General features: G+C 44.3%; 2 protein-coding genes across 6 annotated transcripts in view; one reads left to right on the forward strand and one right to left on the reverse strand.

Moving 5' to 3' along the window:
• ATP6V1E1 (ATPase H+ transporting V1 subunit E1) overlaps positions 1–2,637 on the forward strand; it is a 64,748-nt gene extending 62,111 nt beyond the window's left edge. For all 3 annotated transcript variants that reach the window (XM_036298639.1, XM_036298642.1, XM_036298641.1), the window contains one exon: positions 1,460–2,637. In XM_036298639.1, coding sequence (XP_036154532.1) covers positions 1,460–1,522 — 63 coding nt within the window. In that variant the 3' untranslated portion in view covers positions 1,523–2,637. The remainder of the gene's footprint in view (positions 1–1,459) is intronic.
• A 617-nt stretch (positions 2,638–3,254) lies between these two features.
• SLC25A18 (solute carrier family 25 member 18) overlaps positions 3,255–24,547 on the reverse strand; it is a 40,586-nt gene continuing 19,293 nt past the window's right edge. For 2 of the 3 annotated variants that reach the window (XM_036299440.1, XM_036299442.1), the window contains 9 exons: positions 16,549–16,768; positions 15,002–15,124; positions 14,720–14,775; positions 13,605–13,695; positions 8,457–8,575; positions 6,049–6,208; positions 4,778–4,932; positions 4,147–4,222; positions 3,255–3,722 (listed from right to left, as the gene is read on the reverse strand). In XM_036299440.1, coding sequence (XP_036155333.1) covers positions 3,581–3,722; positions 4,147–4,222; positions 4,778–4,932; positions 6,049–6,208; positions 8,457–8,575; positions 13,605–13,695; positions 14,720–14,775; positions 15,002–15,124; positions 16,549–16,568 — 942 coding nt within the window. In that variant the 5' untranslated portion in view covers positions 16,569–16,768 and the 3' untranslated portion in view covers positions 3,255–3,580. Of the gene's footprint in view, positions 3,723–4,146; positions 4,223–4,777; positions 4,933–6,048; positions 6,209–8,456; positions 8,576–13,604; positions 13,696–14,719; positions 14,776–15,001; positions 15,125–16,548; positions 16,816–24,547 lie in introns of all 3 variants that reach the window. The other variant, XM_036299441.1, reaches the window with a different exon arrangement.

The following is a 24,547-nucleotide window of genomic DNA, read 5'->3' on the forward strand; positions in this document are numbered from 1 at the left end:
AGAACACATCCATTCACTGGTGTTTGGGATTTATTGCTGTATCCATATTTTTTGACATTTTCTTAAAAGGTATGGGATTAAACATTTAGTGGCATTGACTGAGTCAGTACCATTTATATGAGGGGGATTTGAAGTCAGAAAGAGGGTTTTGTTTACATTTACAGTAATAATGTATACATTTACTGCAAGTGGAAATGCTGACCAAAGTTCTTTCTCCAGCAAAAATTATGGCAACTAAAGTAAATACTTGTTTAAAAAAATTACCGTGGGCTGTTGGCTCTTCAAATATTCCCATGTTTGCACAAATAAATTATTTGGAAACAGGCAGGAAATTTCAATTATTTCAACGTGCTGGGCATCTCCCAGTAGTGGTGGTCTACTGCTAACTTGTCTTATAGCTAAGCACTTTGATGTTGAGTATATCATCTTCTTGTAACTTAAACCATACAGCTTTGTTACCCAATAGAGTAGCCACTCACTACAAATGGATATTTAAATTAAGTAAAATGAAAAATTCAGTTCCTTATATGCACTAGCCACATTTCAAATGCACAGCAACCACATGTGGCTAGTGGCTACTCTGTTGAACACACAGCCTTAGAAGTTTGAGGTTAAATCCTAAGGATTTTCACTTGCAATAACAAGTACCTCAGCACAGCTTGCATTGTATGTTTTCTGCTTGATACATAGACATTCAATAAATATTTTTTGAAATAAAGAATGTAGGTGATACAGAATATTATGATGAGATACAACTGTTAACAGGTTCTTCTTCCATCACAACATAACAGAAGCCTTAGACAGTAATGCCTTGAGTTTTTTTTGTTTTTAATGTTTTTATTGATTTTTAGAGAGAAAGAAAGGGGATGGGGGTGGAGGAGAGAGAGAGAGAGATCAGTAGCCTCCTGCACTCACTCTAACCAAGGATTGAACCCACAACCTGGATATGTGCTGTGACTGGGAATGAACTTGCTACCTTTGGTGCACAGGATGATGCTCAACCAATCGAGTGACACTAGCCAGGCCACGTTTAGTTTCTTAGTTTTTTTCTTCTTCTTCTTTGTCTCCTTTAAAGCAGTTAGTCTTAACCCAAAATTTTTTATTGGTTAAGTTTCTCATCGAGGATTCTGTGATAGTGCTTTGGATAAGTAAAGGACAGATTTGATGCTTTTAGCTTTGTGATTTCCTTCCCAGCCATTTAGGGGTTCATGACTTGCCATCTCTGTTAAGATCTACAGTTCTTCATAAATGATGATGGTAGGAGACTTGACTTTGGGTGGTGAACATACAGTTCAATATACAGATAATATATCATAGAATTGTGTACCTAAAACCTATATAATTTTATTAACCAATGGCACCTCAATAAGTTCATTAAAAATTTAAAAAGATGTGCAGTTCTTCCCAAGTTCTCCAGTTGACAAAACACTTATTGATTAAAGATCTCATTTCTTTGCAGATGATGCCAGAAGTACGAGGAGCCTTGTTTGGTGCAAATGCCAACAGGAAGTTTTTGGACTAAGCCTTTGGGAGGTGGAATTCATGCACTGCTATGATGTAGAAGTTTCTGATATTTGAAGAAACAAGATGATCTATGTAGCTTCCTCTTTGCTGTTCTAATACTCTGTATTTACTCGTGGATATCTTTCTATACTAATGCCCTTAGCCTGATTGTTAACAATGGGAGAAAGTTTCCTTTAATATGATCAGGAAACCTACTTCTAGCTTATCTAAAAGTAACACAACTTTCAGTTGGTTCTGCAGCATGAAGGTGAAGAAATCAGGTAGTTGTTGCATGGACTTTACCCAAACTTGTGATCTTCCTCTGCTTCTAGTTATCTAGTCTAGAAGTTATGAGTATGGTATGCTCTGCTGGTAAGTCTCTGCTCTTTAGGCTTAACATACATGTGGGGCATGCATTCCTTCCAGCAGTAGTAGCTTCACTGTCACCTGTTTGGGCTTAGAAATGCTCCTTATCTATAAATGTGATTTAAAATCTAAGCCATGATGCTTTATTTATTGAAACAAAACGTTTAAGTGAATTTAATTGTAGTTTATTATGCAAGACACTCTAAGTGTGTGGTTTGAGAGAGTAAAATTCTTAGTGTGGTTATCTAAAAAAGACACCATTATCCAAATTTCGGTAGCATTTGCTGGTTGACATCTGTTGGTACTTGAAACCATTAACCCTCCCTGGGTCCTATGGCACTTTCTGCTCATTTTTACCAGATCCTCACTCAGAAATGTTCCTTTTATGTTCCTTTCAGCCCCTTATAGTCTTCCACACTTACACACAAGGTGTTCAGTATTATCTGTCCTCTAGAGGGCTTGACAGCTTTATTGAGGAAATAGTTTTACTAGCTTTGGCAGTGTCATAAAAGAAACTGAGGTGTGGGGGGGGGTCTTTTGCAAGGGGAAGGGGGGCGTTTAACTGTGTGTTAAGCCTAAACACTTTTCTTCCTCCCACTCATTTTCATGCCAGTTTTGAAATGGACACAGAAAGGTAGAAGACAGACTATTCATCGCAGCCTGTCTGCTTCCTTTGCTAATTATAAGACGAGATTATAACTAGTTCAACTGTATTTCAGACAGTGTTCCATGGACATCCTATATAATAAAAGCCTAATGTGCTAAGTGTCCAGTTGTCCGGTCATCCATTCAACCAATCAAAGCATAATATGCTAATGATATGCTAAGGCTGCTCAGTCGCTCACTATGACGTGCACTGACCACCAGGGGCAGACACTCAGACCAGTAGGTTAGCTTGCTGCTGGGGTCTGGCTGATCGGGACTGAGTGAGATGGACCAGACACACCCTGGAGCCCTCTCGCAGTCCCTCCCAGGCTGGTCAACCTCCCGTGTCCCTCTCCAGCCCCGATCATGCACCGGTGGGGTCCCTTGGCCTGGCCTGTGCCCTCTCACAATCCGGGACCTCTTGGGGGATGTCGGAGAGCTGGTTTCGGCCTGATCCCACAGGCCAGGCAGAGGGACCCCCACTGGTGCACGAATTTATGCCCCGAGCCTCTAGTTGGTCTTTAAAAGCCTGTTTTTCAGAAAGAGGAAATGGGGCAAGATGGCTGCCCTGACTTTGGCCTGGCTGCTTGGTTTTAGTTGGCCTTATTCCTCAGCCATCCATAATTTGAAAGGATTTGGTTGGTTTTAAATTAGGTGCTGACTTTGAGGACTTATATGGTTCCCTTGAACTTTTGATTCTCTTTTTGCCCAAAATGAATGCTAGGACTAACCGTAAGTTATTTAGCTCAGAATAACAAAACTAAATCCTCCAAATGACTCAAGTATACTGAGCTTGAGGTGTGAAATAGAAATGTAAAATGTAGAAACAACCCTTCTATCTTTACTGTCTGTTAAGGTCCTACAGTTAATACAACCAAAGCATGTACTACTTCTGTTGAAAGGTAGTTGGTTAGGGGCTTCTGAGGCAGAATAGAGCTGTAGCCACCTTGCTTATTAGAATAAGGTTGTTTCTTCTGAGACTTAGGTAGTACTACAAGTTACAGGACCAAATACATGGTGGGTAGAGAGATGGAAGCCAGTGAAGGGACCTGAATTCCAGCTATATTTATTCAAAACACTTTAAGATATGTTCTCCAATACCAATGAAGTAGACACCTTGGGCAATCCCAAAGAGAGGGGCTATGACAAGGGCCCGGCAGCCTGCTCCTTTCATGAAGGCAGATGGTCCCTCCTGAATCCAGAGTTTCCTAGGGAGAAAGAAGAGTCCTGTGAGCTGAATGAGCAGAAGCACACCAAGCAGCGCTCAGTGACATCCTCTCCGATGTTTGTACATCTTTTCTTTGAAAGCACGTGTCACTTTCTACAGGAATGTGGGAGCCATGCCTCCCCCATTATGTGTATGCAGTTTGGTTACTAAGCAGTTGGGTCCAGGCCATGGAAAATTGGCTCAATTTGCTAGACTTTGGGAGAAAGATGCTGTAGGGATGCAAAGAAGAAAGCTCCAAGTACAACCTGCTTTCGTTGAGAGGTAAGGGAAAGCAACAGAATTCAAAGAAATACAGACCTCAGTGTAGTATAGAGATAAAATTGTTCTGTAGTTTGAGTCTAGGTGCACACCAACATAGAGGGAACTGTCCCAGCCACATCTGTAAAGGGATACAGGGCCCTCACCTGGCACAGTCAGTGATCCCACTGTAGTTGTCCTCAACCAGACCTTTCTTGAGCGTTTGGATTCGAGTTTTCAAAACTAAAACAAACGTTAAAATTAGGAGAGAACATTTTGCTTTTGGTATTCTCTTCTCAACATTAAATGGTCAGATTTCCTTTTATAGCCAGCATACATAAAACTGAATCCTGAGGCTATCTCTCCCATTGTGGGATATGTAATTGAAGGAATCAGAAACTACACGATCCCTTAGTTCACTCATGCTGTGGGAAGATCCACCTGTGTTAGAGGAGCTGACTGTTGTCTAAAGATAGAGCATTGTCTCATAGTGTGTAGCTCCTGCCTTTAGCCTTCAATTTTAAAGTATCAGCAACATTTATAGCTGATACTCACAACTCTATTGGGGGACAAAAAGCTAGTGAAATCAGTACCTAGAAAGTAAGGGGATTTGTCAGTGATAAGAACTAGACCCCACGTTCTATGGGTGGACCTGACAGTGGCCACAGGTTATGACCCAAGAGTTTTTAGGTTGGAGCTGTTTTGTCTCTATCCTAAAAGTGCAGTATTACTACTTATCCTATAAATGACTCTACAGGTAACTAATTTGTAAAGCAAGTCAACACTAGAGGCACTTACCATCCAGAGGTGTTACTATGACAGCCGCTATGGAACCTGCAACACAGCCTGACATAAAGGAATGAACAAAGGAAGCCTTCCCAGTAAGTTCGTTGAAACCAAGGTTGTTGAGGTTGGCAAACAGAGGGAAGTAGATGATGGAGAAGGGAATATCTCTGCAGGAGAGGAAGAAAAACACTGAGCTTCTTGCCCTCCTGGGGCTTCTACCCAAGATCATACAGTGAGCCTGTGACCTCAAGGTAGGTCAGAGACAAGCCTACAATTCCGTATTCCTGCTCTGGCACCCATGATAATGTGGGGTGATAGCATAAGAGATCAGCTCGATTTGCCTTTCCCAACCATCCCAGTTCTTTTCTCTGCCCTCCCAGCACCTGCAGCTTAATGAGGAGCCAGATGCAGATTCAAAGACTGCTGGTGTGTTCCATAAAAGTGGGTAGGCAGGCTAAGGGAAGAGTTACTAAGCTGAGCAAGTGGCTGGTGAAGAGCTATAAGGTAAGTGTTGAGGGGATGGGCAGGAAGGTGAGGTTCATTTGTTGCCCAGAGACTAGAAAATTAACCCCTACACTGGCCAGGTAGCTCAGTTGGATAGACCATCATCCCAATATGCCAAGACTGCGGGTGTTGTTTTTTTTTAAATGTTTTTATTGATTTCAGAGAGGGAAAGGGAAACATCAATAATGAGAGAGAGAATCATTGATTGCCTCCTGCACACCCCGTACTGGGGATTGAGCCTGCAACCCAGGCATGGGTCCTGACTAGGAATCGAAACCGTCACCTGGTTCATCGGTCAATGCTCAACTATTGAGCCACATTGGCCAGGCAAGGCTGCAGGGCACATATAAGAAGCAACCAATGAATGCATAAATAACAAATTGATGTTTCTCCCTGCCTCTCTAAAATCAATAAAAAAATTTTTTAAAAAATTGAACTCCCTCTTTAAAAAAAAATGTTGCCCCCTGCCCCCAATAGCACAGTAAAATAGGATATATACACTCATTTACTTATAGATGACCCACACTCCTGTGTATACGTACATTCTAGGTGCCTTTGGGCCACAGAACACCCTATAGTCATGTGGGCCTGGCCACTGAAGAAAGGTCCTAAAAGTAGTCTTTCAGATACCCAGTCTGTAATCCTGCCCAATTGTGGACAAAATATGAAGCATAGAGATATTTGAAAACAGGCAGGTTGGGATGGCAATCCCTCTGGTCCTCTTCCCTCTCCCTATTCACTTGGGGCCCTCTGTCCCAAGTTTGGGAAGAAAGTCTTACCTGAGAAGAGTGGCACCCAAACCCTTATAGAGACCAGCCAGGCCCTGGGTTCGAAGCAGCTCCCAGGCGATGACAGTGGCAGATGGACACTTGTGTGTGGAAGCTGACCCAATGGTGTAGGACCTAAAGGCAGGTGCTGAGGCCGAACCATGGTGATGGACTGCCGAAAGGGAAAGGACAGACTTCCCATCACAAATTAGGCCCCAACAGGCACTGCAAAACACTTGCAAGAGTATGGCTCCCAATTCCGTAGTTCTTCATTCTCCTGTGTTTTTAATTTGTCTTTCATTTCTAAACCATCTCTGAACCTATTTACATAGTTTCATCCTGTTGGGTCTTTGGGATGTAGGAATCCCATATGTCTTCTGCCTGATGTAAAGCGGCAAATTCTTTTTGTTTGTTTAAAAGTTCTCCTTCAAGCCAAAACCGGTTTGGCTCAGTGGATAGAGCGTCGGCCTGCGGACTGAAAGGTCCCAGGTTCGATTCCGGTCAAGGGCATGTACCTGGGTTGCGGGCATATCCCCAGTAGGAGATGTGCAGGAGGCAGCTGATCGATGTTTCTCTCTCATCGATGTTTCTAACTCTCTATCTCTCTCTCCCTTCCTCTCTGTGAAAAATCAATAAAATATATTAAAAAAATAAATAAATAAAAGTTCTCCTTCAATCCCAGCCCATGTGCTCTGTGGTTAGAGCCTCGGCCTGCACACCAGAGGGTCGAGGATTTGATTACTGGTCAAGGCCATGTACCTGCCCACAGTGAGGGAGCATGTAGGAAGCAACCAATCAATGTGCTATTTCTCTCTTTTTCTCTCCCATCCCCCCCGCCCCCCACTCTCTAAAAATCAATGGTAAAAAATATCCTCACTCCTTGAATGAGGATTTAAAGAAACACTATCTCCTTCAGTTGATTGGAGTGTGATCCCATGCACCGAAAGATCGCATCACAGATTATTTTCCTGGTCAGAAAACACTCAGGTTGTGGGTTCAATCCCCAGTTGGGGTGCATGCAGGAGACAACCCATTGATGTTTCTCTCTTCCTCTCCCTCTCTCTCAAAGATACAACTGGAAAAAAAAAATCAGACTTCAACAGAGCCTCCTCTCTCTACCATTCTAAGATTAGGTGATCATGTCCTTTTTATTCCCTGCATCATTTTGTAGAATTTTATTTTTGAGATGTCAACCCATTTTAGTTGAATAATTCAGAGCTCATAATACAATGAGTTAAACATCTAATAATAGAATGGAATTCTTTTTTCCTGAGCATATTAAATACAAGCATTTCAAATGTGGTTGAGTCCCATTAATGACCACAAGATTCAATGCACTGAAATTGTGTGAATATTGATTCTCAGTGTGTGAGAAGCTTTGCATAGATTATAAGTTCTTGCTGAAAGAAAGCAATTTAATGTCCCAGTTTTGTTTGATATCCATCAGGGCAGCATTTCATACTAAGAAGCTAATGACAGCATATTGTCTTATGCTAATAATCTAGGGCTGCAGGCCTCAGACAGTTCTAATCAATGAACATTATTTTCCCCATGTCTCCTTTAAGTGCACATAATTATTTCACCCATATCCTAGCTTTCTCTTCTTTTAAAATGTTTTAGGAATACTAAAACTTCTTCTCCAAGTTGAAAAACAAAACATTACAAAGCTTTTTACTCTGCAAAGCAAAACAGTGAGGGCTTTCCAGTGCCTGAACTGTATTCTTTCTGCAGTTTTATTTGCTTTAGACTGGACTGATCCACCTGAAAAGCACAGCACATGTACACAGTTGGATTGAGAAGGGAAAGGGAATACACATTTATTGAAGACCTGGCACATGACATGTTGGCTTATTAAATTCAGACATTGTGGTTTAGCTCTGAGGAGAAACCCTCTGTCCCACCCCACCAGGGTTAGCCTCCTATTAGACGGCCAATCATTGCTTTTAATATATGCTTTGGTACCTATTCCACTCTAACTTTTTGAGAGGACCAGGATTTAGCAAAAGACCAAACTTCTCTTCCAGAGAAAACCAAAAGGATAGAGATGGTTCTTTTTATGCATTCCCACTAAAGCCCCACTTCTATAGCATAATATAATAGAACTTCTATTTACTGAAGTGTTCAGGAGCAAGCCATTGACAAATTTCTTAAGATACTTAGGAAAACAAGACTAAACGTTAAGGCAATAAGATAGAGGTATTAGGGTGAGACCTCTGTCCTTCCAAATCAATATTCTCATTTCTGCTCTTTGTTCTAGAGCTGGAAGTGTTAAAATCTAGAATGGTAACCATAAAATAAAAACTTCTACTAACCTAGAAATCTGATTGGGTCACACAGACTAGCAAATGAGTGCAGATGTGTAAAAATCTATTCTGATTATAGCCTTTATTGATTCCATGTGAAGTTGGGATAGGCCTCACCTAAGCGCCCAGCATCCTGCAACTGAATCTTGAGCATTTCCATGGGACAGGTAACCACCACCTGGCACATTCCAGCTCCACATCCAGCTAGCATCTCCATCTTCAGATTCCGCTGCATCCTATGGGACCAGGAGTTGGCATCCTTCAGTCACAGGCCAGCCCTCCTATCCCACCCTGGCCATCTACTATCCCTTGGTGGTTGGGACTCTCCATGCATGATATTTAGCCTTGTTCCCATTGACTGCCACTCACCCAGCTGAGTAAATAATTACCTGGCGCTCAGGCTCAGTCTCCTTAAAGATATGACACTAATTTTAAAACAGACTGCCAGGGAGGTAGCACCTGCATAGAAGTTGAAACTAGTACAGTGGAAATGCCTATTGCAGGAACTTGATTGTTCCTGATCCCTTAAGCAATATTACTAAGGTGATGGGAGGCACAAGGAGAACTTAAAAATCATTAGCATAGCCCTGGCCAGGTAGCTCAGATGGTTACAGTGTTTTCCCCATACACCAGATTGTGGGTTTGAACCCCAGTCAGGGCACATATAAGAAGCAACCAATGAATGCATAAATAAGTGGAACAACAAGTCAATGTTTTTTTTTCTCTTCCTCTCCCCCTTTCTCTAAAAATAATTTTTTAAAGAAGTTCATAAGTATAAGAAAGACAGAATAGAGAGCCCAGAATCAAGAGCCCCTGCATATACACTCAACTAATATCTGGCAAGGGAGCCAAGAACATGCAATGGAGAAAAGACAGTCTCTTCAATGAATGGTGCTGGGAGAGCTGGATATTCACATGTAAAAAAATGAAACAAGAGCCCTATCTTACAAAACACAAAATTTAATTTGAAATGGATTAAAGACTTAAATGTAAGACCTGAAGGAAAGAGGGAAAAAGCTCCTTGACGTAGGTCAACCTAAAGCACAAGAAACAAAAGCAAAAATTAATAAATGGAATTATATCAAACTAAAAAGCTGCATAGCAAAGGAAATAGCAACAACATGAAAAACCAATCTATAGAATGGCAGGAAATATTTGCTAATCATATATCTGATAAGGGGTTAATATTCAAAATATTTAAAGAGGGTGGTTGAATAATTCAGAGCTCATAATACAATGAGTTAAACATCTAATAAATTGACAAACTCAATAACAAAAAAACTCAACAAAAACACACACAAATAATCCAATTAGAAATGAGCAAAGGACCTGGATAGACATTTTTCCAAAGAATATATTTAAGTGGCCAGCAGGTACATGAAAAGATGTTCAACATCACTAATCATCAGAAAAATGTAAATTAAAGCCATAATGAGATCACCTCACACCTATTAGAATGTCATAACAAAGATGAGATGGTAAATGTTGGTGAGATGTGGAGAAAAGGGAACCCTTGTGCACTCACTGTTGGTGGGATTGCCTGGTGAAGCCACTATGGAAAACAATATGGAGTTTCCTCAAAAAATTAAAAATAGAACTACCATATGACCCAGCAATCCCACTTCTAGGTATATATCCAAAGGGGACAAAATCACTGTTGAGACCTCTGTTCCCCCATGTTCATTGCAGCATTATTTACAGCTAGAGGCCTGGTGCACGAAATTCATGCACGGCGTGGGGGGATGGGGAGGTTCCCTCAGCCCAGCCTGCACCCTCTCCAATCCAGAACCCCTCGGGGATGTCCGACTACCTCTCGCAATCTGGGACCGCTGGCTCCTAACCGTTCACCTGCCTGATCGCCCCTAACCACCTCTGTCTGCCTGCCTGATCACCCCTAAGTGCTCCCCTACCAGCCTGATCTCCCCTAACTGCTCCCCTGCTGGCCTGATCGCCCCTAACTGCCTCTGCCTCACCCTGCACCCGAGACCCAGGATTCCCTCCTCTGGCCAGTCGCAGGAACCTGGGACCCGGGCTCCCTACCTCTGGCCAGCCACAGTCACCCAGGTCCTGGGCTGGCTTCTCCAGGGCCAGCCGCAGCCATAGAAGACCATGTGCAGGCAGTTTCACCCAGGCCACAGGCACAGGCGCTGGTGCCCAGGACCATAGGGTGGGCGGGTTGTCCCTCTCCTGGGCGGCAGGTGCAGGTGCTGGCACTCAGGACCGCAGTGCAGGCAGTTTGTCCTCCCATGCCACAGCCTTGGCTGCTGGCGCCTGGGACCGCAGGGCAGGTGGCTTGTCCCTCTCTCAGCCCACAGCCTGGCTGGTCCCCATTCCTCTCTCGCAAGCTCATTTGTGCCTGGCTAGTCCCCATTCCTCTCTCCACAGTGTTGAGTGTCTGAGCTGTTATGGCATGACGGTGTGAGGGCATGACAACCATTTGCATATTAGCTATTTATTATATAGAATATATATAATAAACAAACTCATAGCAAAAGAGATCAAATTTTTGGTTATGAAAGTGAGGGGAAAGGAATTGGATGAAGCTGGTCAAAAGGCACAAACTTTCATTTATAATAAGTAGTGGGGATGTAATGTACAACATGATGACTATAGTTAAACACTGCTGTATGGTTGCTAAAAAAGTAAATCCGGAGATTCTCTCTCGGAGAAACCAAGATGGCAGCATAGGTAAACACCGGAGTTTGCTGCCTCAAACAACCACTTCAAATATACAACCAAAAGATGGAATGGACATGATCCAGAACCACAGGAAGGCTGGCTGAGTGGAAATTCTACAACTACAAGGAAAGAGAAAAGCATACCGAGACTCAGAGGAGGCGCAGTACGGAAGTAAAATACTAAAGTGCAGAGGTGCATGCGGAGAGGGCTGGCAGCTGAGGGCGTGGTTGTCGTTTTCAATCGGGAGGGAGTCTCAGGCTCTGAGATCCAGTTCCGGGCGAGTCTCTAGGGACCCAGACTCATACGGGAGAAGCAGGACTGTCTGGCATCAGTCAGAACTCCAGGGGAGCTTTCTCTCGGAGGGGCTGGCAGGGATTTCCAGGATACTGAGAAGCGGAGATGCCATAACTGCTAGCCCCACCCTGTTGATCCCGTGAGACCCGCCCCACCCAAGCCCTGCAGGGAGGCTTTTGCTGGATAGCCTCAGGCAAAGGCTAGATTATCACCTCCCTAGAGATCCAGGAGCCAGGAAACCCAGAGGTCAGAGTGGGACCATCCAGTTTGCAGCTCCGTGGAACCATAAAGGACACACTCAGGGAGCAGACTCCGTGAGCACCAAAGCCCCATTGAAACAAGTCTTGCCCCAGAGGGGTGTCTCCAACACAGAAGTACTCCCACTGCAGACACAGCTGATTCTCACAGCCAATTGGCCTGGAGGTCAATTCCTCTCAGTGATATCTACAACAATCAAGGCTTAACTACAACAAGACTGTGCACAAAGACCACAAGGGGGTGCACCAAGAGTGTCCTCTTCAGGTAATTGGGGAGGCTGAACCACTGGGCCCTAGAGGACACTCAGCACAGAAAACCACTTTATCAACACAGGGAAGCATAAAAAATGCGGAGACAAAGAAAACGGACAGAAATGACAGAAATGGAGGAAAGCAAACTACTGGATATAGAGTTCAAAACCACACTTTTAAGGTTTTTCAAGAATTTTCTAGAAACTGCTGAGAAACTTAATGAGACCTACAAGAAATCTAATGAGACCCTCGAGGTTGTGATAAAGAACCAACTAGAAATTAAGCATACACTGACTGAAATAAAGTATATTATACAGACTCCCAACAGCAGACTAGCGGATTGCAAGAATCAAGTCAACGGTTTGAAATACGAAGAAGCAAAAAACACCCAACCAGAAAAGCAAAATGAAAAAAGAATCCAAAAATACGAAGACAGTGTAAGGAGCCTCTGGGACAACTTCAAGCCTACCAACATCCGAATTATAGGGGTGCCAGAAGAAGAGAGAGAGCAAGATATTGAAAACCTATTTGAAGAAATAATGACAGAAAACTTCCCCTACCTGGTGAAAGAAATAGACTTACAAGTCCAGGAAGCGCAGAGAACCCCAAACAAAAGGAATCCAAAGAGGACCACACCAAGACACATCATAATTAAAATGCCAAGAGCAAAAGACAAAGACAGAATCTTAAAAGCAGCAAGAGAAAGAAACTCAGTTACCTACAAGGGAGTACCCATATGACTATCAGCTGATTTCTCAACAGAAACTTTGCAGGCCAGAAGGGAATGGCAAGAAATATTCAAAGTGATGAATGCCAAGAACCTACAACCAAGATTACTTTATCCAGCAAAGCTATCATTCAGAATTGAAGGCCAGATAAAGAGCTTCACAGATAAGAAAAAGCTAAAGGAGTTCATCACCACCAAAGCAGTATTATATGAAATGCTGAAAAGTATCCTTTAAGAAGAGGAAGAAGAAGAAAAAGGTAAAGATACAAATTATAAACAACAAATACACATCTATCAACAAGTGAACCTGAAAATCAAGTGAATAATCTGATGAACAGAATGAACTGGTGGTTATAATAGAATCAGGGGCATAGAAAGGGAGTGGACTGGCTATTCTTGGGGGGGAAAAGGGGTGAGGGGGATGCGGGAAGAGACTGGACAAAAAATGTGCATCTATGGATGAGGACAGTGGGTGGGGTGTGAGGGAGGAGCGTGGGGTGGGAACTGGGTGGAGGGGAGTTATGGGGGGAAAAAAGAGGAACAAATGTAATAATCTGAACAATAAAGTTTTAATTAATAATAATAAAAAATTCTCACCCTTCAAAAAAAAAAAAAAAGAAAGTAAATCCTACAAGTTCTCATCACAAAGGGGAAAAAAATTTGTAACTTTATGAGGGGATAGATGTTAACATTATAGTAATCATTTCATAATATATGTGTGTCAGGTCATTATGCTGTACACTTTAAACTTATACAGTGTTGTATGCCAATTATATCTCAAAACTGAAAAAATATTCATCAGCTACTTGATGTATATATATTCTATATGGTCTATCTCTTATATATCTACCTGGAACTTTCAAATTACACCAGCTCATTCTCTCCCTTTACTTACCATCTGCTAAAACACACTAACCCTCAGCCATTTGTATATACATATTTATAAAAATGCACACAAATAAACTGAGGCAGAGTTGCAATCCTCTGCCTGCTATCTTCCCAAAAAAGTAGACATGCAGTGAAGGATTTCCATCTCCAGCCCCCACCTGGCCGTACCCATCTTCCATGAGCAACTGTCGGAAAAAGTCATTGGCTGCCAGCTTAATGGCCTTCTCTGGAGTGACCAAGGTGAGGTTCACTGCAGCTCCTGGAAGTAAACAACGAAGATGAGGAGGTAAGGCCATCTCCGATGTACCAGTGCCCGGAACATGCCATGTAGATGGTCTACCTGGAACTTCCAAATTACACCAGCTCATTCTCTCAGAAGTTGTTTCTGGAGTAAACAGGGTCTCTGGGGTCAAGGAGGGTTCATCTGCTTATCTTATTGAAATAAATTTCATCTCCCTACTTCCACTATCCTCCCACCACATTTTCCTTTTTAAATGGACTCATTGGTGCAGTTATTAGGAAATCTGTCCTTGCTAATGCTGCCTGTCTCTGATGCTAAATAAGCAGTTCCCCAAATTAATCCCCAATAAAAAGGCCCTGGGGGACAGGAATTGGTTTCAATTTCTGTGCTGTGTTTGCCAGGCCCACTGACAGCTCTGTGGGTCATAGAGGCTTTTTTACTTTGTTCCTAAGGGGTACTATCATATCAGTTCCTTCTCAACCCCAGCTTTGTATCCATTTTCCAAGGCATAATCATGGTTGTGCCACCTTGGATAGGGACACTGCAGGAAACAGGGACAGCACTGGCCGTTTCAAGAAAGAGCCACTCAGTAACTCCTTTCCAGGAACTCAAAACCTTTTCCATTCCTTCCTTGTCAGCCTCTACCTCTTCTGCTATTGGTGGTTGGATGCCTTGACAGCCTGAGAGAGGGGTGGGACGGAGAAGGGGGTTTAGGGGTTCACTTGCCTCCAACATCACACAGTGAGGCAGTGGTTGTGCCAGGATGGAACCTAGGGCTCCTGGGCTCCTCAGTGTATTCACTGGCATCCCCCAAACTTCACCATAACTACTGTGTCTACCAAGGCACAAGAGGGCTTATGAAAAGCAATCTGGTCCAAAAGCACTTGGTAGCCCAGGCCCATCCTAGGAGTTCCCTGGGCAGAAAGAATGCTGCTTTCCAATGTCCTATAAATTCACAAAAATCTGACTCCCCTGTGCCATACCCTCTGTCCTCACTTGGCCTCACAAGCCAGGCCTCCCCCAGGATGCCTAGTGAGCATACCTCGGTACATGCCCAGAAAGCCCTCTACCCTTGCTGTCTTCATCAGGCAATCTATCCTAGAAGCAGAAGCCAGAACGGGAAATTAGTAGTGAACAGAAGGCTGTACCACAACCCCCTTGCCTTCATCCAATGCTCTAATCCTGTTGGGCTCACCCAGTTGACCACCTCCACCTCCCTCCCCCACACCCTAATCTTACTCCCTAAAAAGACTATGGAGAGTGAGGCCCCACATCCCTCCTCTGGGAGCCCCCTCTTCTTACCCCCTTCTTCACCAATACCTACATTCCTTTGTAGATATCTTTTCCATGTTGGTTCTGAAGTCGAGTCTTGGCCAAGTCAATGGGGAACACACAGGTCACCCCCAGGAGCCCTGCCACGCCTCCATTGATGAGTTTTGCTGTGACACTAGGCCATGGGAAGGAGGGAGGCACAGAGTGAGTGAGGGAGGCACAGGCATAGGAGCATGGAAGGAGGCTGGCTGCAGAGAGCTACCCATAGCCAGGACTGGATGGGGAAATGGAGGGAGGCCAGCAGGAAAGCAGGAACAGAGCAGAGCAAGCATAGGAATGGCAGCTCCATTGACTTCAGCCCCACAGGCATCCATAGACCCCTCTCCTCAGCTTCTTGCCCCTACCCCAGCAACCCTTCTGCTCGACTTGTCATGCCTCCCTCACTTGGTCCAGTTCCAGAGATAGGTTAGGGGCCAGGACCCAGAGGGCCTAGCAGCCACTTCCTTCAGGGGTGCTACCCTCACCAGGGCTGAAGCCTCTTGCCCTAACCCCACAGGGAGATGTTCATAAAGCTAGGAGACTGCCAGGGCTTCTGGGAAGGATGCCAGAGTGCCAACTCTGCCCCCTGGGGCTCCACTAGTGTGCAGGAGGTTCCTAGCTGGGCCTCAGAGTATCCCCTGCAGAGTCTCCACCCAAGGCCTGTTCTCTGGCTTATCCCCATCTGCAGGGCCACGTGTGGACACATTTTCAAACACACTGAACTTTTATTTCAGACTTAAGGTCATCAGAACTGATTTTGAATCCTGGCTATTCTGTTAGTTTAGCAAAATAACTCACTTCTCTGATCCTTTGTTTTCCCCTCTGTACAACTGGCTCATGCATTTGGTAACTGATAGCTATTATTAATAAGAGAACACACTTTTCTGACATGATATTTCTAGTCAGCATGAAATAACCCAGGTTAATTGATATTATCTAGTCAAAAGTAAAGAAAAGTCCCTCTCGCCAAACCGGTTTGGCTCAGTGGATAGAGCGTTGGCCTGTGGACTGAAAGGTCCCGGGTTCGATTCCGGTCAAGGGCATGTACCATGGTTGCTGGCACATCCCCAGTGGGAGGTGTGCGGGAGGCAGCTGATTGATGTTTCTCTCTCATCGATGTTTCTAACCCTCTATCCCTCTCCCTTCCTCTCTGTAAAAAATCAATAAAATATATTTTAAAAAAAAAAGAAAAGTCCCTCTCATCATTTTTTAAGTCTGAAAATAGAAAATGGAGCCTAGTAACATTTTCTTATCTTTCTGGGCAGAGGCAGATGTGAGCAAAATATTTGGCGGTAGATTACCTGGAAGTGGTAAGAGCAGATAATAGGTTTAAATTTTGCAGGCTGAAGAGATGCAGTTCAAAGAATTACAAATTATATTTAAATATACGTATCTATAAAAAAAAATTTTTGTATATAGGAAATGGGTCCCTTTTGCTGTTCCCCAGGACTCAGCTAATACTTTAGGAATATGGAAGGGAAGCTTAGTGATTGTTATCCCCACAGCAGCTCTTTCCCTAATCCCAGCCCAGAGATGAGGGCTATATTAGCCAGAGTTTACCTCAAATCCTGCTTGGACATTCTTCAGGGTGCTGAGGACTCTGGTGGTCCTGGAACAGAGGCTGCTTATTCACTCCTCAGGGCAGATGGTTGGCTGATGTGGAAGAAGTGGTGTCCGTATCCTTGACTCTAACTCGCGTCGGCAGAGAGGGGTGTTGGTGGAGAGAGCTGGAGCCACCTTTCCAGCAAGTCACAAGCTCCTCGGACTGCAGCTGCCTCCTCTATAAAGTGATCAGACTGACACTCACCTCATGTTTGAAAGCCACATCTGTGGTAGGAGGAACATTATTCATGTGTTAATACTGCCAAGTTAATCCCTTCCTACACCCTTTGAACTTTGGGGATTGAGGTCAGAAGAGGATGAGATAGAAGAATAATGGGCCCAAACCAAGGCTGGGGAGAGGAGTTCTGAGGGCATTTAGGAGAGAGGCGTGGAGCAATGGTGAGGGAAGTTGATGGGATCTGAAACAGGCATTTTAAGGAGATTTGCTGTGGTTTTGGAATCCCTCTCATAGTGTCCAAGACTACGATAAAACACTTGAGATGAAAAAACAAACACCAGAAACACTTGAGATAGTGTGACGTTACACTTTGGCTCTTAAAATGTGTTTTCTGAACTTCCTGTGATCCTATTGAAAGACTGAGCTGCATTAAGACTATGGATTTGTACTTGACATACATGGAAAGCACCAGGGACTGTGCCAGGAAGTCAAAACTGCAGTTATAAAAGTTGTTATAGCTCCTGAGGAGAGGTCCTGGTTCAAGCCAGAGAGACAGGGGATCCCTGAGTCCTGATGCTCTGGCGGAGGCTGGCTTGTGTTCCGCACAATCTCTCCTCTCCAGGCTCCCTTCAAACTGTGTAATCACTCCTTCCTCTTTCATGCTCCTCATTGTTCCCTAGGCTATCAGAAATTATCGCCCTCTCCAGGTATTTTGTTTTGAGGGAGAAAAGACAGATCAGTTTTCCCCTACTGTATATTGATCTACTCAGAAAAAAATTTGAGTGCCAGGCACTGGCTATTCCAGTCTGGGTATACAGAAGTGAACAAAAGACTAAATTCGTTGTTTTTAGGGGCTTAAATTTTTGTTGTTAATCCTCACCACAGGATATTTTTTTCATTGCTTTTCAGAGAGTGGAAGGAAGGGAGAGACAGAGAGAAACATTGATGTGAGAGACACATCAATTGGTTGCCTCCCAAATGTGCCCCAACCAGGGTGTGGGGTGTGAACCCACAACCCAGGTATATGCATGTCCTTGCCAGGGAATTGAACCCATGACCCTTTAGTGTGCGGGCAGACATTCTAACCACTGAGTAACACCGACCAGGGCAGGCACTTAAATTTTAAAAGAGAAGATAGACAATAAATGAAATAAATAAATCCTAAGGATGCCAGATAGTGATAAATACTCAAAAAAAAAAAATTCACAAGGAAAGGAAGATAGAAAATGTCAGTGGAGTGGGGATGATGGTGGATTAACCAAGAAAGGATTCACTGAGGTGACTTGAGAATCCAAAGGGAGTAAGGGAGTGAGGGTCTGGGAGAAGAGCATTCAAGGCAAAGCAAAGGCCCAGAGAGCAGTGAGACAAGTGAACTGGAGGAACAACAGTGGCCAGTGAAGAGTAAACATGGATGAATGTGGAGATAGTCATAGAGATAATGGGGTGAAGGCAAGGCCTCCCTCATAGGATCTTTAGCTTTTATTCTGAATAAAAAGAGAAACAGTGGGAGAATTGTCAGTATAGAAGTAACAAGCCCTAGACAGGACCATTTGGCTGCTATGCTGAGAATAGACAACAGAGGATCAAAGATAAAGGCAGAAAAAACAATTAAATTATTGCAGTAATCTAGGCAAGAGGTGCTTGGTTGTCTGTTGAGGGTGTGGTAGGGGGTGGTGATGAGAAGTGGTTTAATTATGGATATATGTTGAAGGTTGATGGTTCAGCTGTGAGAGAAAATGAGTAGTTAAGGGGCCACCAAAGTTTTGAGTGAGAACTTGAAGAATGGGCTTATAACATGGTGTCTGGCACTAGAACATGTAAAGCTTGGATCTGTTGGAGAAAGAAGCAAAAAGTGAAGCAAGCACATATGCAGGAGAAACAAAAGATGGAGATATTCCTAATGTTTAAATTCCTGCTTCCAGCTCGTTCCTGAATGCCAGTTGCATTCCTGTCCTTGAATTCAGTCCTGTCAATAAATTAGGTCATTATTGCTTAACTTGCTAGAATTTGGTTTCCCAATCAAAAAAGTCTTAATTATCCTTAATTAAATTAGCAAAGGAAGTGAGAATTTGCACACTATAGACCAAAACGGATGGAATGGGCTGAGAGAAAGTGGGGCATAGGCTTGAAGAACCCCCATGTTGTGTTAATTAAGCTGGCAGGTCTTGTACCGTATCACCTGTCATCTCTTCAGGCTCCAAGCAATTGCCTACAAAAGCTGGAGATTTAGGGGACTTAGTGGCAAAATGTCAGGAAATTAAAGTGTGTTGGTTGTTCTTTGAGACATTTAATAAATTGTTATGTTAGACACACTGTAATTCAAGGTAGTTGCCTCAAAAATTAATAGGAAACAACACAACATGTAAGAAACCCTTTCTTTCTGAAGTCAAAGATTCAAATAATTGAAAATCTTGCAGCCATATTTCCTATTTCTACAACTAAATTACTGTTTTCTAAATTGTGGTTCGCTGGCTGTTGGAATAGGGGTATTTAAGAGAAACCAGAAAAATTAGGGACACCTCAACCCCTGGGTCACTCCCTAGGTCCTCCACTAGGTAGGTGAGCAATGGCTGGTGGCAGGTATGCATCCCAGGGCACCAGCCTCGCCATCCTGAGACTGTGCTTAGGCCCAGGCATTGCAGTTCCCTTTAGCAGATTTAGTACTCAAAGATTATGACTTGACAAGATTTCTTGAACTGGTAATAAGGAAATACAGTCAACAAAGAGGAAACTGCCAGCCAGCCAAGATGTTGATTGATTGATTGATTGATTGATTGATTTTAGAGAGAGGGAGATAGATGATAGATAGATAGATAGATAGATAGATAGATAGATAGATAGATAGATAGATAGATTTGTTATTCTTATTTATGCATTCATTGGTTGCTTGTTGTATGTGTCCTGACTGGAGATTGAACCTGCAAACATGGTGTATTGGGATGATGCTCCAACCAACTGAGCTACCTGGCCAGGGCAGCCAGCCAAGATTTTAAAGGAGTCATATCAACCATAAAAATCCCAAACTTGGCAACAGGGCCTGTAATTGCTCAATCCCTGAGGCAATCTACAGGCCCTAGTGTTAGTCATTCTACAAATATTTTTTGAATGCCTATTGTTGCCAGCCATTCTAGGCAACAGCGATATAGCTGAGAACAAGGTCTTTGCCTTCACAGAGTTTAAATTCTACTGGTTCCATCACTAATAGGAATTGACTTCTAAAGTACACAGTCCATCCTCCCACCAGGCACTCCTCTACTGTTCTCTCATTATAAGTTCTGAGCCCTAGCCGGTTTGGCTCAGTGGTTAGAGTGTCAGCCTGCAGACTGAAGGGTCCCAAGTTTGATTCCTGTCAAGGGCACATGCCTGGGTTGCAGGCTCAGTCCCCAATAGGGGATGTGTAGGAGGCAGCCAATTAATGATTCTCTCTCATCATTGATTTTTCTATATATATATATTCTGAAAGATCCAGGGCAAGGAAAATTCTTCCAGCAAGTAGGCCCTGAGGCAGCCATATTGCCTGACCAAGCTCATTGCCAAAAATTTAGTAAACAAATGGACACTCATTAAATTATCTAGCCAGCACTTTTTAAAAAATCCTCATCTGAGGATATTTTTCCCTCTTTAGAGAGAGTGGGAGAGAGGGAAGAGAGAGAAACATTAATGTGAGAGGGACACATCAATGGTTGCCTTGTGCACACACCTTAACTGGGGCCAGGGATCAAATCTGCAACCCAGGTACATGTCCTTGACCAGGAATTGAACCTGTGACTCCTTGGTGTGCGGGCCAGCGTTCCAACTACTGAGCAACATCAGCCAGGGCAAGTCTTGGCATTTAAAAAAAAAACAAACATATTTGTATTGATTTCAGAGAGGAAGGGAGAGAGAGCTAGAAACATCAATGATGAGAGAGAATCATTGATTGACTGCGTCCTGCACATCCCCCACTAGGGATTGAGCCTACAATCCGCTGAGCCACGCCAGCAGAGCAAAACTTGGTACTGTTTTACAAAGGTGTGATCCATGTTTTAAGGACAATCCTATCTAATAATAGACAAACATGGTAATTGACCGGACCTTCGCTATGCCTCCCATTGGCTAATCAGCGAGATATGCAAATTAACCGGCAACAAAGATGGTGGCTAATTTTCATACTGCAGGCAGGGCGGGACAGCGCAGCCGCCAGCGCACAGCCGCCATCCAGGTCCCCGTGTGCGATCCCAGAAGCCGCCCAGAAGCCGGTGATCAGGGGAGATGGGGGTCCCCTGCCCAGGCCTGACACCTCTGACGGAGGCGTCAGGCCTGGGCAAGGGGCCAATCCAGCGATGGGAGGGTGATGGGGGTCATGCCTCTGGCCGAGACAACAGGCCTGGGCAAGGGTGGAGCTGGTGATTGGGGGGAGATGGGGGCCCCCTGCCCAGGCCTGATGCTGGTGATTGGTGTGAACTACAGAGGAAACACCTTTTCTGACCGCTCATTGGCTAAGCTCCCTATATGCTACTGGTAATATTCTTAGTAACTTGGGTAATAAGAATCCAAAAAGGTGATCTAGGGTTCTTCACCACACTCCTGGCGAAAAAAAACGAAGGTCTGCTGCTGGAGGGCTAAGAAATGTCATATCCTGCCCTAGCCAGTTTGGCTCAGTGGATAATGCCTTGGCCTGCCTATGGCAGGGTCTGGGTTCAATTCTGACCAAGGGCATGTACCTAGGTTGCAGGCTCCTCCCTGGCCGGGGCCCAGGTCAGAGCTCATGCAGGAGGCAACCAATCAAAGTGTTCCTCTCACTTTGATGTTTCTCTCTGGCTTTCCCTTTCTCTTCCACAGTCTCTAAAAATCAATGGAAACATATACTGAGGTGAGGATAAAAAAAATAATAAAGAAATTATTATTATATGAAAGACACATCTTGAAAATGCCTAGAGAAAGTTGTCATTTTTTCATGGTGATGGGACTGGAGTCCGTGTTGATGAAAAAACCTTGCTGGCTGCAGTGACTGGCAGTGGCTGCAGCAGCGAGGTGATGGGGCTGGTGCCTTCCCCTGATCAGCCCGGTCACCTCCCACAAAGGGAGGCCGGACTGCGGCTTAGGCCTGCTCCCCAAGGGGAGCAGGGAGCAGGCCTAAGCCGTCACTAGGACATCCCCTGAGTGCTCCCAGTATGCGAGAGGGGGCAGGCTGGGCTGAGGGATCCCCCCTCCCCAGTGCACAAATTTCGTGCACCAGGCCCCTAGTATTTAATATTTACCCTACTTTCTTACCTAATGGAATTTAGGAAAAACAGTATTTTGGGAGTACTGGGGTAGTAAAACTAATTATTTAAGCTCTGGAATGCAGAATGATAAGGAGCTACATCTGAAACTCTTTGGGACCAAAGGAGACAAGGACTGGATATCAGAGGCTCCATATCATTGCTTCTGGATGCAGTCTCTGATCATGACACTGAGGTATCTCACATTGGAAAGACAACTGTACTTACAATTTTACAGGTGATAATTGAACCATATTAGAAGGAATAAATTTGGATGTATGGGAAATAGTATGGGTTTGCATGTCCCAAGGCACGAAAGGGTAGCATGTAGAGGATAACATATCTCTTCATTACCCCATTTCCAGGAATCCCCTTTTTCCCTCTCAACATTCCACCTGGGTGCAGTGGAAACTGCCATATTCCTAAAACCTGATGCGATCCCCTGGGTAATAATGTTGACTGTCTGAGGATGGGCGCATAACTTAAGCTAGGTTACTCAGCCTCTTCCATAGGAATTTTATTTATTTATTTATTTATTTTTTATTTTTTTATTTTTTAAATATATTTTATTGATTTTTCACAGAGAGGAAGGGAGAGAGATAGAGAGTTAGAAACATCGATGAGAGAGAAACATCGATCAGCTGCCTCCTGCACATCCCCCACTGGGGATATGCCCGCAACCCAGGTACATGCCCTTGACCGGAATCGAACCCGGGACCCTTCAATCCGCAGGCCGACGCTCTATCCACTGAGCCAAACCGGTTTCGGCCTTCCATAGGAATTTTAATAGAGAGATTGTGTAGCCCAGTGGTCGGCAAACTCATTAGTCAGCAGAGCCAAATATCAACAGCACAACGATTGAAATTTCTTTTGAGAGCCAAATTTTTTAAACTTAAACTATATAGGTAGGTACATTGTTATTAACTTAATTAGGGTACTCCTAAGGCTTAGGAAGAGCCACACTCAAGGGGCCAAAGAGCCGCATGTGGCTCACGAGCCGCAATTTGCTGACCACTGGTGTAGCCTCTTTCAAGGAGCCCTTTTTTCTGTAGAAAAACTTGGTACCTAGTAAGCAGTTGTGTTTACTGTCATATGGTTTGGGAAAAAGAGAGGTAAATAAAGCAGTGCCACAGAGATAAGGAGAGGTAAGAAAGTATACTGGTGATATTTGAAACCTGATGAAAGTTACCCCCTTCATTCCTGATCTTAGGCATCAAAGGGATAGTCCACTCTCTTTACAATGAATTGACATATTGTCTTAAGCAAGTTAGTTTTGTAACATGGTAACCAGAGTCTTTAAGTAATAAACAAAAAATTTTAAAAGCCCCTCATCTTCCAGTTAATATTAATTGAGCTGCTTAGACAATGAGTGCTGTAAGGTTTCACAGATGTGAGGTCATTATGGGTTGGCTTGGAGGAACTACAGTGGCCTTAAAGAATAAAGGGAAATTTACAAGTAGAAGAGCAATGTGAGTCCTGTGTTAAGAAAGGGCTGAGGGCACAGTACACCACCTTCTTGGCTCAGCAGAGCAGCACAGGTAGGTTAGTCCAGGGATTCTCGCATACAGTGTGTGCAACCCTCACCCCCCAGCAAGAGGTAATTTTTGGAAAATTTGATCCTGAAGGCAGTAAGAAAACACTAAATGCGATGGGGAAAAAAGGGTGGCCCAATAGGCAGACCTGTCGTGCACCTTGTCCCAGAGCGATACTGGAAATACAACTAAATTGGAGAACATTCATCTGGAATTATCAACTGATGTCCAGCTGAGGAGGAGACTTATATCAAGGAAGCACAGAAAACACCCAGAGATAGGTAGGAAGGGCGAGGTCATGAGAGGAGCTGACCCAGCTCCCAGGGGCTGCAGGCCAAGGGTGAGGAGGGAGCACTGGGCTGCAGGAGGGTCTGTTCCCTCAGAAGATAGAGGCCTGGAACCCAGGCTGGGCTCCACAGCCCCGAGCACCAGAGCCAAGACCCAAGGCCAATAACATCCAGTGGTGAAAGGTGGCAGGGCTGCTGGCCACAGCAGGGTCTGGAGCTGGTAGGCTGGAGGAGCCGGAGCCCATAGGAGAGAAAGGCGCAGTGTGTTTTATTTGTTTGTTTTACCCAGAGCACAGTGACTTTTCATTTGCAGCTACTCACCCCAGGTTTTGGTGCAGGGAGGGAGATGTGGAGGAGGTGCCTAAGGAGAGGCTGGGGTGGGAAGCATTGTGTGTACCCGCGCGCGGAAGGGAGGGGGGGGGGGAGTTGGGGCGGGGAGGGGGGGGGAGAGACTTGGAAAAACAACAGGAGCATTTGGTCATGGGCCCCCAAACAGAAAGGGCCATTTTTCCTGAGAGGAGCTAGCCGCTACCGCAGCCCCAGGGCAGGGAAAGGGAAAAACCCCGCCTTATGTGATACAGTCCACTCTACTCTCAGGTGCCATGCATGCCACACCCTGCATTTTGAGCTTTTCAGAAGAAACAAATACAGAGGCCAATCCTACGGGTCTGAACAGTCTCAGGAGCTTCGGTGACTGGATTGGGGGAGGGGCTGTCC

The sequence above is a fragment of the Myotis myotis genome, unplaced genomic scaffold (assembly GCF_014108235.1).
Source record: "Myotis myotis isolate mMyoMyo1 unplaced genomic scaffold, mMyoMyo1.p scaffold_m19_p_3, whole genome shotgun sequence".
Taxonomy (NCBI): Eukaryota; Metazoa; Chordata; class Mammalia; order Chiroptera; family Vespertilionidae; genus Myotis; species Myotis myotis.